Genomic DNA, 13667 nt, shown 5'->3' with positions numbered 1-13667 from the left:
ACATTTCGGACCCTGGAACTCTGTGAACTTTCCTTTGTATCAACGTGAGAAGACATTTAACACGACCCACAGTGCTTTTGTCTGGCAAACCACTGTGGCTCTGAGGCTAATGACGCAGGCTTTTCCCACCACCCCACTCCCTCCATGCTTGTGAGTGGAGCTCATGGAACTGGGTCTCTGCAAGGCCCGCCTACTCTTAGCCGCAGCAGCCGAGAGGGCGGGGCGAGGAATGGCCGCGTTCAGGAACTGAGCCGTGCCTGCGTTTTTATGTCCGGCGCGGCGCCCCGTAGCCGAGAAGCTAGTCGGGCAGGGTTGAGCACGGGACAGGCAGGTTACGTCCGCTGAGAGGCCCCGGTAGCGGAGCAGCGGTTGCCAGGGTAACGCGGCAGCTCCTGGGCCCCTGGTTCCGCGCTGCCCTAGCCAGCGGGGATTAGAAGCCCGGCCCGTGGCTCCGGGTACAGCGGCTCCGTGTATGGACGGCGTGAGGGGTCCCCGGGGAATGGGTTAGCTGGAGATGGAGCTTCCTCTCCGGCATTGATTCCCAGCCTTGTGGGGCGAGCTGTGGGGGTTCGGGCCGTGGCGGGATGGGGCCTTGCGGTGGGGCATCCGCATCCCGCGTGTCGGAGCTGACGGGGCGGGAGAGGTCCACGAGAGAGTGACCTGCAGCGCGGGAGTGGCTCCTGATGTAAGATGGAGCGGGAGTCAGCTAGGAGAAGAATGGCCCCTGGGGAGGATGGCGTCTCTTTCAAACCTCCTTCCCCAGCTGTGGGATGCTGGGTCTCGGGAGGGTGGAGGTGGTATGGGTGCCAGAACTAGGGGTGCTGCCACACCCCTTGGCTTGAAGTACATTCAATTATATCCAGTCTTTGCATTTTGGTTCAGTGGCTCTCTGCACCAGATTGTTCCAGCATCCCGGAGTGGTGGCCCGTCTTTCGGTCCCATCTACCCCTTGGCATGGGATGTTGGGTCTCAGGGGATGGTGACCCCTCTTTCAGTCCTGCCTACTCCCTCATGTGGGATGTTGGGTCTAGGGTGGTGGCAGCCCCTTTTTTATCTCACCCTGCCTCGTGGGATTTAATTTAATTGTAAATGATTGTTTGCTCTTATGTTACCAGGGAAGAATTGGCTGCTGGCATTGGAAATGGCTTTGAGTGAGATGAACGGGGATGGCTCTGAACAAGAGGAAGGTGGATGCCAGGAGCCAGATGTCATTGCCAGGGGAAATATATTGGAGAGTTTTGCAGAGAGTCAAGAAGTCAGAGCGTTAATTAACAGCCTGCAAGGAGTGTATGGGGATCTGGGAACACGAGAGGTGACAATTGAAAAATTTATAGGTAAGATTTCTTGGTTTGAGGATGTACAACCTGTAGGGAGTGTATTTTTTTGTTGGTTGAAATAACCTCAAAGGACAGGGGTAAACAAATATTTTTAGACCAATTCTTGCTCTTACAATTATTCAGAGGAAGATTAAAGTGAATAAATAATAAAACTACCTTCCAGGTATACCAAGTATACCAAGCTTATTAGTTGTGATAATGGGAGACAATGCTATCTTGGCTGTTTGAACTGTCATATAACACAAGATCCTCTCAGTGAATCAAGGAAACCATTCCAGAATGAACAAGCAGTAGGTTTATATATATATTTTTTTTTTAATAATTGTCTTTAAGGGTGAATTATCTATCCTTGGGCTTGGTCCTAGTCCCACTGAAGTCAATGCAAGCAGGAAGTGGACCTTTTTAGTTAGTTCCTGTCCTTGTAATACTACTGTTTGATTATTGGTTTTATGAAATGAAGTGTTGCCATCTAGCTGTTAAAGCACAGATCTTGGAGTTGGAAGATCTGAATTCTGATCCCAGTTTAACTGCTTGTCTCATGTGTGACTGTTGACAAGTAACTCAAGCTTAAATTATCCAATGTGTTTGTTAGCTTTGTATGCTCAAACTGAGACACATAGGCCCTGGTTTTTCAGAGTAAGAACAGAGTAAAACTATGTTCAGTAACTTCTCCCTTAGCTAACGGGCCCTTGTGGTTTTGTAGGAAGTTCTGGGTTAGTGGACAAAGGCTGGCAGTGGCCTGCTTGGAACTGTGGTCTAAAGTACAACTGGAACACAGTTACAGAAATCATGATCATGGTGCACAGCAGACCAGAAATGGGCTGGTCACTTTAGGACTCCTGAGGGAACTCTTTCCTCTTTTCAGGAAAAGTTCTTTGAGAGCTGCTAACTGTACCAGGAGTAGTGGGAGTTAATCAAGCAATAACAGTCTGTAGACACCAACAGCTCAAAGACAGTGGCTGTTCTCTGATTCATGTTTCTAAACTATGCTGACTGAGTTGTATCATGATTGGATTATTCTTGTCTGCCAAATACTGACAGCATGCTTGTGACTGTACAAGACAATTGACAATCGGTGCTTTGAAAAGCTTAGGTTATGTCTATACTGCCTGCTGGATCTGCTGGCAGTGATCGATCCAGTGGGGATCGATTTATCGTGTCTAGTCTATATATGCTAAATTGACCCCTGAGCGCTCTCCCATTGACTCCTGTATTCTACCAGCATGAGAGGTGCAGGTGGAGTCGATGGGGGAGCGACAGCAGTTGGCTCACTGCAGTGAAGACACCATGGTGAGTAGATCTAAGTACGTTAACTTCAGCTACTTTATTCATGTTGCTGAAGTTGCGTATCTTAGACCGATTTTCCCCACCCCCCGTGTAGACCAGGCCTTAGTCTAGGAGGGGCATAGAAAGTAGGTAGTGTGAGGCCCTGAAGAATGAGTTACTTAGGTAAGTTCCTCAAACTTTAAATTCTGTTCATTTGTTTTGGGGGCTGAGTCCTAACAAAAGTAGGTCTTTCGGAGAGATTTGAGGAAAGAGTTGTTGCCCTGGTATCTGGAGAGTGGAAGGGAATTCAGTGCATAGAATCTATATACAGAGAGAGAGAAAATGATCAACAAGGAATAAAAGATCAGGGTGGAAAGAACATGAGAGTAAGAGTTCGTGGCTGTGCTAAGCAAAAGGAAAAATATGCTTTAGAAAAGAACCTTTAGAAATATATTGCCTCTGTATAAATCCATGGCATGCCCACGTCTTGATACTGTGTGCGGATAGGGCAACCACATCTCAAAAAAGAGATATTGGAATTGGAAAAGGTTCAGAAAAGAGCAACAAATATGATTAGGGGAATGGAACTGCTTCCGTATGAGGAGGTATTAATAAGACTGAAACTTTTCAGCTTGGAAAAGAGATGACTAAGGGGGGATATGATTGAGGTCTATAAAATCATGACTAGTGTGGAGAAAGTAAATAAGAGTTGCTGATCATCTGCAACTTCCATTGACATCAACAGGAATTGTAGGTGCTCAGCAATTCTGAAAATCAGAACCGTGTCTCAAATTAGACACCCCCAAATTAGTGGATGTTTTCTGAAAACTTAGCCCATATGTCTTGTGCGTTTCCCCATGTGTAAAATATGACTAATATTTAAGTACGCCTCTACCCCGCTATAATGTGACCTGATATAACACAGGTTTGTGTATAGTGCGGTAGCAGCGGGGCTCCGGCAGCGCTTTAATGGGTCCAGGGCTTTGGCTGCTGCAGGGAGCCCTGGGCCCTTAAATCACCGCTGGAGCCCTGCTGCTGCTACCCCAGAGCTGCGGCAGCGGGGCTTGGGCGGTGCTTTAAAGGGTTTAGGGCTCCGGCTGCCGCAGAGAGCCTCGGGCCCTTTAAATGCCGCTGGAGCCCTGCTACCCTTACTCCAGGGCTGTGGCAGCAAGGCTCGCTGGCAATTTAAAGGGTCTGGACTCCCCGCAGCAGCTGGAGCCTGGAGCACTTCAGATTACTGCCGGAGCCCTGCAGCCCCATCCCAATATAGTGAGGTTTCAGGTATAACGTGGTAGGGATTTTTGGCTTCCTACGACCGCGTTATAGCAGGGTAATGGTGTATGTCATGAGGTATTGTGAAGACTAAATCACTGTTATACACCTCTTGCTCGATATAACTCTGTCCTCAGGAGCCAAAAAATCTTACCGCGTTATAGGTGAAACTGCGTTATATCAAACTTGCTTTGGTCCACCGGAGTGCGCACCCCTGCCCCCCCGGAGCACTGCTTTACCATAGCCGAATTCGTGTTATATTGGGTTGCGTTATATTGAGGTAGAGGCATATGTGAAATGGTTTAAGATTCTTGTATGGAAGGTCCTGTAGGTGTATAGAGTATATTAGTCAGCTACTGTGATGAAGTTAAGAGAAGTATCACAGAGAAGTGACAGTTACCAAAGGTGATATCTGCAGCAAAGATACCTGAGGGAGATCACAATTGGGTGGGCCAGATTGTCATGATACGTATTCAGCTCTGTACAAATGTGGAAATAGTAAAGAAGTGACTTAGTTTCTCCAGCAATTATTTAGATAATGTCAAGAAAACATTATATTTTTGGCTTTTTGAAATATTATTCCTGAGGTGGTATGTTATTTTGACATAATTCCTAATGAACATACATTTAATGGAAGAGGACTTATTAGTAGATTGTTAAGATTGTGTGATTAAGCACTCAAGTCAAGGAATGCCCAAGTTAAGGATGTGTATGTGCAATCTTACCTTTGCTTTCTATGGATCACAGTAGTCTCTAATTATACAATTGCATTCTGTTTTTCAGACACTGTAGTAGTGTATCATACACAAAATCTAGGTCTACAACCTTAGATGCACGTGTATTATGATATGATCAGTTTTTTAAATCAACAAACATCAGTTTAATTTTTATAGTGTTCCAGTCCATCATCTTTTGTCTTAATTATATATAATGTTCTTTCTGATATTTTAGTTATTTTATCATTACCCAATTCCTGTATATTTTCTTTTCACCGATAAGTGTAGCCTTCCCTGAGTGTAATTTTGAGGGGATGAGGCAGTAAGCTACAAAACTAATTTAGCAATGTGTTAGCAAATTTTCACAAGTACTTGTGAACTCTGTACGGTATACTTGGGAGTAGGCACATTGTCTATAGATCCTTCAGGGTAGAAAGGACTGAATAAGGGTTACTGCATGCTTTGTGTGGTGCAGAGAGGGAAACCTCAGTCTGCTGCTCAATGGAGTCCTATGCACCTTGCAAATACTATGTATGCAGCTATAAGTTATCCATGTGTAAAAATGCAGTGAAACTTTACTTAGCTGAGTGTTTCAAGAGTTTACAAAAAGTCTACCATGCATGTTCAATTTGTGATATTCAAAGACTGATAACTGTATCAAACTAAAGCCAGTTTTTCATCCATTAAAAGGGATAAAGTGACACTAAACTTTAGAAAAGGAGACTTCAATAAAATGCAGACTAGTCAAAAAGGCCCTGAAGTTAAAAGTGAAAGAAGTAAAATATTTGAGATGACATGGATGCTACTTAAAAAACAAAAACAAACCAAGGAAAGCCTCAGAAGGTGTGCATATTGCTGAACCATGTGGGAACCAGGCAGGCAAGTAGTAAAGCAGTGTGGCTAAATGGCAAGGTTTGAGAGACTATTCAAGCCAAACAAATCCTTTAAAACTTGGAAATCTGGTCCAAGTGAAGCCCACAAGTAGGAACATAAATTACAGCATGGGAAATTAAATTGTGGGAAATTATGAGGAAAATTAAAGGACTGGAATGGCTTTTGAAGAGCCAGTAGCTAAAGCTGTAAAAACAAATAGAAGATTCCCAAAGTATATCAGAAGCAGGAAGCCTGCAAAAGAATCAGTGAGTCCACTTGATAAAATTAAGCACTGACAAATAAAAGGTAATGCACTTTGGAAGGAATTACTAGAACAACTCACGAATGCTTGCTGGGTTCTAAATTAACTGTAGCTGCGCAGGAAAAAAGACTTGATCATCACTGTGTACAACGCACTGAAAATATCTCTTCAGTGTACTTTGCCAGTCAGAAAACATATCACAAGAACAAGTTGTTGTCCTGTGAATCCGAAAAGTAACACACGTAACACTGATAAAAGGAAATATCTTTTTTATGCAATGCATAATCTGTGGAACTTACTGTCAAAAGGTATCACTGAATCCAAGAATTCAGCAGGTTTAAAAAATGGGTTAAACACCTTTATGTGTAAAATGAGAATTTTCGACAGTTACTTGGCTGGGAATGGCAAACTGCAGACACTGGGAGCTGAGGGGCTCTGTGCCTGGAGACACTCCAAGGAAACAAAATGTCCTGACCCGCCAGTGGCTTACTCTGATGGGCCGGGAGCCAAAGTTTGCTGATCCCTGCTATATTTTTAAAAGCTGGCATCACAAGAAACACTCAAAAGTCTTGCTAGAATTAATTTAATGCAGTCTAACAAAAAAACCTGTTATAATAATAACTGAACAAATAAGTATTCACCTTCAAAATTACAGTCAATATTTAAAATCAGTAAATGGATATATAAAACAAGTAACTTAGAACAATATGAGACTTTAAAAAGTCTTAAAATTCTTCGAAGTCTGAATCAGTCTCTGATTCGCAAAAAAGTTCGTTAAACTCGGCTTCAGTCACAGCTGCACCTGCTTTGTCATTGTAGATGTTGGCAGGGTTGTCTTCAGAGTCAGATTCCTTCTTATCATCAGCCTATGTTGTATCATCATCAAATATGGCATCATCTTCTGATCCATCGAGTGCATTGCTGATACAGCATTTCCTAAATGATTTTTCTACCATTTCTGAGGGAATGGACACCCACATGTCCTTGATCCACTGGGTGACCAGATTGATTTCAGGCTTCATAAGATTCCCGCCTTTTGTCAACTTTGCCATGCCTGAGCACATCTATTCAGACCACATTTTGTGTAGCCTGTCTTCAAAGGGTTTGTTCAGGATAACATCAAGCAGTAGTAGAACTGAAGTTAAGTCTCCAGGTATTACAGCCAAAGTAGTTTTCATATTTTTGGCCACATTTTTCACCTCATCCATCTTGTGTGCCCTGAACATGTCCCAAATGAGCATAGCAGGTTTCTTGAAAAGTGCTCCTGGTCTCTTATTCCACACTTTTTCCAGCCATTCAATAGTCCTACTTTCATCCATCCATCCATCTCTTTTTCTGTGCATGTACGATGACACCAGCAGGGAATTTAATGTTTTTTAGGCAAGGTTTTTCTTTTGAAAATAACAGGAGGGAGCTTTGATCCATTTGCAGAACATGATAAAATCACCATAAAATGTATTTTATTTTCATGGCAAGTGGTTTGAATTAAAACTGTTTTTTCACTAACACTCGTTACCATTCTGTTGCTTGGAAGATCGAATATCATTGGTGGTTAGTCCATATTTGCTGTTTGTAACAGTTCAAATGCATATTCCTTTTGACATTTTATAACAAAATTTTGGAAAGAATAAATTGTTTTTCTTCTAGATCTCTAGGCAGCTTTTGTGCTATCTTTGTTCTTTGACGAAGATAGAGACCATGACGGTTCATGAAGCGAGTACACCAACCTGCTGATGCGACAAACGTTGACGGCTTAATGACTTGTATTTGTCATCTTTCAACATTTGCAGAGCACGCAGATGAATTCCAGTTCTAGTGACAATGTACCCATTTTGTTGACATTCAACAACCCAATTATTGAGATCTTTCTGTAGCTCAGGAAATGAAGTGCACCTTGTTGGACATTTTTTCTTGCTTCTTGGCATGTCTTTTAGTGTTTTATTTTTTCGCCATTTTCTTACTTGCTTCTCATTGATACAGAATTCATGAGCAGCGGCACAATTATTGTTTGCTTCTGCATATTCAACAACTTTAAGTTTGAACACTGCATGATAAGAAGACCCTCTTCATTTGATTTCACCGTTCATTTTAACTACTAGTATGAAAATAGATTTTTGTAGTTATAGATTTTGTAGGACTTTATATAGGAATGTCACCTGCTTTATCACTGTCAAATTATTATTCTTTATTTCAGAGCAGCCCTGTAGATTGTCATGTCTGTAGGAATAATAGGCTATTTCAATTTTATTAGAGATTCCATCAATTCTACGTGTTACATTTTCATATTGGCTTGAGACTTATGAGGTCCATTTCAAGCCAATCTAGTCCACTAAACAAAGCCTTTGCAACTTTAAAAGGCTGCAGTATTGACATCAATAAATGGGTTGGCAAACTTTGGCTCTTGGCCTGTCAAGGTAAGCTGCTGGCGGGACATTTTGTTTACCTGGAGCGTCTGCAGACATGGAGCCCCTCAGCTCTCTGTGGCCCCGGTTCGCCGTTCCCAGACAATGGGAGCTGTGGGAAGGGAAGTGGCCACTTCCCACAGCTCCCATTGTCTGGGAACGGCGAACCGGGCCACGGGGAGCTGAGGGGCTCCATGCCTGCAGACGTTCCAGGTAAACAAAATGTCCATGTATTAGATATCAATTCAGTGATTACCTATATCAGTGGAATTACAGGGATGAATATAACAATATTAGTGGATTGTTTTAAGTTGATTCCATAGTGCCATCTAGTGGTATTTTTAGTACGGTGCTGTTAAACTTGCATTGCATCTGGGTCCTAACAATTGGTATGGTGAAGAGAGGAAAAAAAACACAAGGAGAGGAACAAATAAACAGAGTAGAATGGTTTGCATAGGAACGGAAATGCAGAAAAAAAGTAAGGATTAGAGAGATGTTGTTTTGGTTTTAAAGGACAAAAGAGTGTGTGTTTTTTCCTAAGAGAGATAAGGGATACAGAGGAAGAAGAATAACCTGATGAGGTGAGAAGGAAACAGACAAAAGAAGAAAGAATATGTTAGACTGTAGTGAGGGGGAAAACAACATCATTTAGGCTATAACTTGATTTCTCCGATAGTAATATTTATGTGTTATACATCTCCATCTCAGTATGGTTAATTATTGCTGAGATGATCCAGTGTTGCTTGGACTTGCTTTTCTGGGACTTGCTATTGTTTGTTTGCTTTTCTTGTCATTTTGGGCAATACCATTACTACTTAATCTTGATTTTTTTGGTCCACTGTTGATAGGACATTTTCCTACTTGAGTAAATTTTTAAAATGACACAGGTTATCATTGATGCAACACTTTTTTTGCTGCGTGATCTTTTCTGAAATTTAATTCTTATTGTTTGAGATTCTTTAGATTGGTTTTGACTTCTTTAAATTAAAGGTGCTTTTTTTGTAGAGGTTGTGACAGGTTGCATTCCTGGGATTACAAATACTAAAATACATAGTATAGGTTGTTTGGAGTCAGAGTTTCCCTGAATAAAAAAATACATTGCTGTGACCATGATATAGTAGGTGACATGGAAATCTCTTGCAGGTGTACAGTATTTGACTGTAGAAAGGGGTTTGTTAGAGGTTTTTTGCAGTGGTTTCAGTTTGTAGCTGTTCAGGCAGGGCATGAGAAATCGATTTATCAATAGTGAGTAGGAAACTTCCCTGGCAAGTCGGGGTAGTGGGTTTATCTGTCAGTTTCTGAAAAAAGTTAAGCTTTTGTTTTATTTAAAAAAAAAATGCTATCCCTTATACTAGTGAAGAATACCTTCCAAATGCAAAACAAAGCAGTATTGTCTTCTGAAGTCTGCAGTCAGCTTGAAATATTAGAGAGGTGTGAACTGCACAAGGCCCGCATCCTGCCTTCAACGCATAGCCAGAGTAGCTGAGCTGTATGCTGAAGAGTTTCTTCAGTCCTGGAGAGAAGAAATAGTGGAGCTGCTCCATGGTTGGTTTCCTGTGTCCACTTCCCCAGCACTGGAGTAGCCGCTCTAATGTGATCCATTGGTTGCGCTGGATCTGCCTGATGATGGCTCCAGCAGCCTTTTTCCTAACTTGCTTGGACTCTAGAAGTCTGTGTATGAGGGTTTTTCAGCTGGAAACAGCAGCTGTTGATGGTGAAGGACAGAATAGATTGCAGTAGCTTGAAGATAGGTGGGAAAAGGAGTATGTCAAAGGGACAAGTAATGGGAGGGGAATAAGTGAAAGGGGAATAAGTCTGAGCTATTGGGGGGTGCAGGATAAGGCTGGGCTACTTGCAGCTGCTACAGTCCACACTCAGTATAATAGTGCTCTTCATTTGCAGTGCTGTATCAGAAATATATGATTGACTGCTTGGTCTTGGGAATGGAGAACTACAGTGAGATCAGCAAGTGGAGGACAGCAGCAAACAGGGTGGGGAGGTATAACAGTGGCCTCACTCACACCTCTTCATCTCTGTGCATATAGGTTGTCCTTTAGCAATGTGGAAGAGGCCTAGAGGAAACTGTATGGGTCTATGGGTGTCTTTACTATGAACCCCACACTACATTAATGGACAGGATGCATGATATGGGTAACTTCTCTGAGAATTTTGTACTTTTTGGTACTCTGATATGCAGTGGTAGGCAGTGTCAGTATTTATCCATTAAGGTGGAAAAACTTTATAAGTTTTTTAGCAGAGAATATATTTAAATAAAATCAACACTTTCTTCACTCTAAAGATACGTCTATACTATGAGCTAAGGATTTGATTCCCAGCTCACATACACATAGTAGCACAGGCAGATGCTAAGTATGTATCCCATGGGTTCAGGCAGGATTGTATTCAGCACAACTAAGCTGTGCCTCCGCTATCCATGCTACTGCGGCTACACTAGTGTTTATACAGGTGTTTGTACATGAGGTGGAAGTTGCACCCCTACCTCATAGTGTCGATTTAGCCTAATTAAGGACATCGCACTTGAATAATTTAAATCTCTTTTTTTCAGTTATAATGGACAAGTACCAGGAACAACCTCACTTGTTGGATTCACACCTAGGTAGGAACATCATCTCTGTATGTTTTTTGTGAATATTTTTTGACCCAAGCTGCTCAACTTAAATGATTCATGTTTGCCTAGCAAGCCTGCTGTGGCTGGTGTTAAACAGTATGCTATGTACTGTTATACAGTCACTTCCTAACTTTTCGTGATTAGAAACATGCAGACTAATTCTAATGCTTTCTGTGTTTTATTTCTCCCTTCTCCCCTCCTTCTCTAGAGTGGATGATGCATTTATTGCTGGATATAGTGCAGGATAACAGGTCTCCTTCTTCACTGGTACATCTGGCTTTTAAATTTTTTTACATCATTACAAAGGTATAAATGAATTTTTTTAATAATAGAAACTTTCATCAACTTACTTGTTTAAGAATGACTTTTCTTTTTAAAATATTTGGAGTGATTTTATATTTCAAAATATTGCAGTTGAGTTTTGAATTAATAACACAATGTAGCTTTCTGACTTACACTGTTGTGTTTTAGAACACGTTAAAATAGATTTTAAGATTGTATAAGGTATTCGCCCATTTTTTTCAATAGTGTCAATCACAGCTTAACAAAGAACAATTATCTATGGGCACCTCCTCTAGCATTTGTGGCCATGAGGATCACTTCCCCCATTTGCAGTCCCATACTGTATCTGTGGCTGCTTCAGCAGCAGTTGCCTACATACAAAGTGTTTAAATACATTTAGCTGTCTTTTAAATGTGATAAGTGTTTAGTCTCTTTTTGAAAAAAGATACATACACTGTGTGCTTTTGTTCATTCTTATCTCTTGTTTCCATCTGTTCTGTTTCTCTTTTTCCATCTTCACTCTCACTCATGCTTTTTGCCGCATTCCCCTCCTCTTCTCTCCCTACATATGTTTCTCTGCTGCTTGGACCCTTCTCTCATTGACATTCTAGTCCCATTGGTGGATCTGGTCCCAGCATGTGAATTTTGTTTCCTCTCTTCCTCCTTTTACTTAGCTGTTGCCCCTAGTGCAGGGAATTAAGTAGGCTCTTCCTCCCCATTTCCTGCTACTTTGGCTGTTTTTACAGGCCTCTTGACTCTTCTTTGCATTGATGACGCGGGACAACTGTAGAATCGGTTGGAAACAACAAGTTGGTACCATGTGACCTATCACCTCTCAGTGTTGAACCATTGCAGTGAAAAATCTTATAATCAGAGAAGACAAAATATAAAACCTTTGTTCAGGAAAGTGTTAGTTGCTCATGAGACTCAAAGTAGTAATTCATATGCTTTTCTCACTAGTAGGGTTGCAGACTAAGTTAATGCTGAAGCAGTCAGGGCCAAATCCTGGTCATTTGGAGTTCACCTTTGACTTCAGTGGGGATAGAATTTGGAGAATTCTAGAATTCCATTTTGTGTGGCAGTGGCATGTCTTCCCAATACTTGAATTTAAGAGCCACCTTGAGACACCGACTCAGTGGGTGATGTCATGTAGGTAGTGTTCTGACTGCTCATCTTTTCAGTTTGCCTGCTGTCTTATTAGCAGAGGGGCAGTAATGGTATTCTCATAGTTCTGGATGGGAGGCATGGGGTAGAGAAGAAATTTTTACCATAAAAATCGAGCAAAAGAAAGGATGATGGAAAAATGTTGTGGATCTCAAAATTACATGGTTGGTTTTGTCGTATGTGGCTGTTTAGTTTTGGACTACTGAAGTATAGTATCAACAGTAACATTAAATGCATTAGGAGGGCGCTGGGCATTTCTTTATCAAATTATTATAAGTTAATATTTTAAAGTTGAGCTAGTTAAATTCTGCTACTGACTCTAAATTAGTTGGTGATGAATCAAAAGACAAGATATCCCAGCTTGTCACCCAGTAACAGCTTTAAATAGTAGAGTTTGGGTACATCCAGACTACCCGCCCCATTGGCAGGTAGCGATTGATTTATCGGGGATTGATATATCGTGTCTAGATGAGATGCAATATATCGATTCCCCCGAACGTGCTCCCCGTCGACTCCGGAACTCCACCAGAGTGAGCGGTAGTAGCGGAGTCAACGGGGGAGCCACGGACATCGATCCCGTGCCGTGAGGACCTGAGGTAAATCGATCTAAGATACTTCAGCTACACTGTTCACATAGCTGAAGTTGTGTATCTTAGATCGACACCTCCCCAGTGTAGACGAGCTCTTTGTGACATATAGTGTTTTAAGATCCTACCAGTTTATTTGAAAGTTAATTCATATTGCTACTGTACGTACTGAACGTCGTGTGTAAGGTGCTTCCAAAAGTCGTCTTTGTATTATTTTCCTTGAACATGTTTTATTAAATTATGAAGTCATTTCTTTGGTAGGTACGAGGGTATAAAATTTTCCTCCGACTGTTTCCTCATGAAGTAGCTGATCTCCAGCCTGTTTTGGATATGATTGCAGTTCAGAATCCTAAGGACTATGAGGTGAGATTGTCTCCCCCCGCCTTCTGTTTGTTTTAAAAGGAAAAAAAGCCTAAGAGGGTATTATGTAGAAATGAAAATGGCACAACATAGCTTGATGCAATTAATCTATCTCAAACTGGATATAATTATATATAATCACTCGCAGCTGTCCCTTTTCACGCAGGTGTGTGTAAGTGGCTTGGATGCTCCTGGAAAGGAGACACAGACCTCTCTGTGGAAAGGACTCTTATCTGGGAATGTGTGAGCCACCCTGGCAGAAAACAAGTTATATTTTGGGAACATTGAGGAAAATCATAATGTATCTGGGCAAAACATATCAGTTACATCTTTACTATTGAGTGCCTAGTCTTGGAAAAAAAACCCAGAACATTAAACTGTTTAATTGCTAACACCTTTTGCCTTTTCACTGAGGAGTAAATTCAGGAGACTAGGTTATGAAACTGTGTTGTGAAAAGGCAAAAAATGATTTTGCCATGTAGCCAGCTGATGTAATGTTTGAGATTGCTGAGAATGT

At 41.6% G+C, this 13667-nt stretch overlaps 1 protein-coding gene across 10 annotated transcripts in view; it reads left to right on the top strand.

The window, feature by feature from the left end:
* Positions 1-204: 204 nt before the first annotated feature.
* TBCD (tubulin folding cofactor D) overlaps positions 205-13667 on the top strand; it is a 254321-nt gene continuing 240858 nt past the window's right edge. For 2 of the 10 annotated variants that reach the window (XM_075071753.1, XM_075071750.1), the window contains exons 1-5: positions 223-455; positions 1116-1334; positions 10695-10745; positions 10966-11063; positions 13052-13153. In XM_075071753.1, coding sequence (XP_074927854.1) covers positions 1142-1334; positions 10695-10745; positions 10966-11063; positions 13052-13153 — 444 coding nt within the window. In that variant the 5' untranslated portion in view covers positions 223-455; positions 1116-1141. Of the gene's footprint in view, positions 471-1090; positions 1335-10694; positions 10746-10965; positions 11064-13051; positions 13154-13667 lie in introns of those variants that run through there. The other 8 variants (XM_075071754.1, XM_075071751.1, XM_032792736.2 and 5 more) reach the window with 6 other exon arrangements.

The sequence above is a fragment of the Chelonoidis abingdonii genome, chromosome 13, assembly GCF_003597395.2.
Source record: "Chelonoidis abingdonii isolate Lonesome George chromosome 13, CheloAbing_2.0, whole genome shotgun sequence".
Taxonomy (NCBI): domain Eukaryota; kingdom Metazoa; phylum Chordata; order Testudines; family Testudinidae; genus Chelonoidis; species Chelonoidis abingdonii.
Note: the sequence above shows the minus strand (reverse complement) of the source record. Positions and strands in the feature narration are given on the sequence as shown.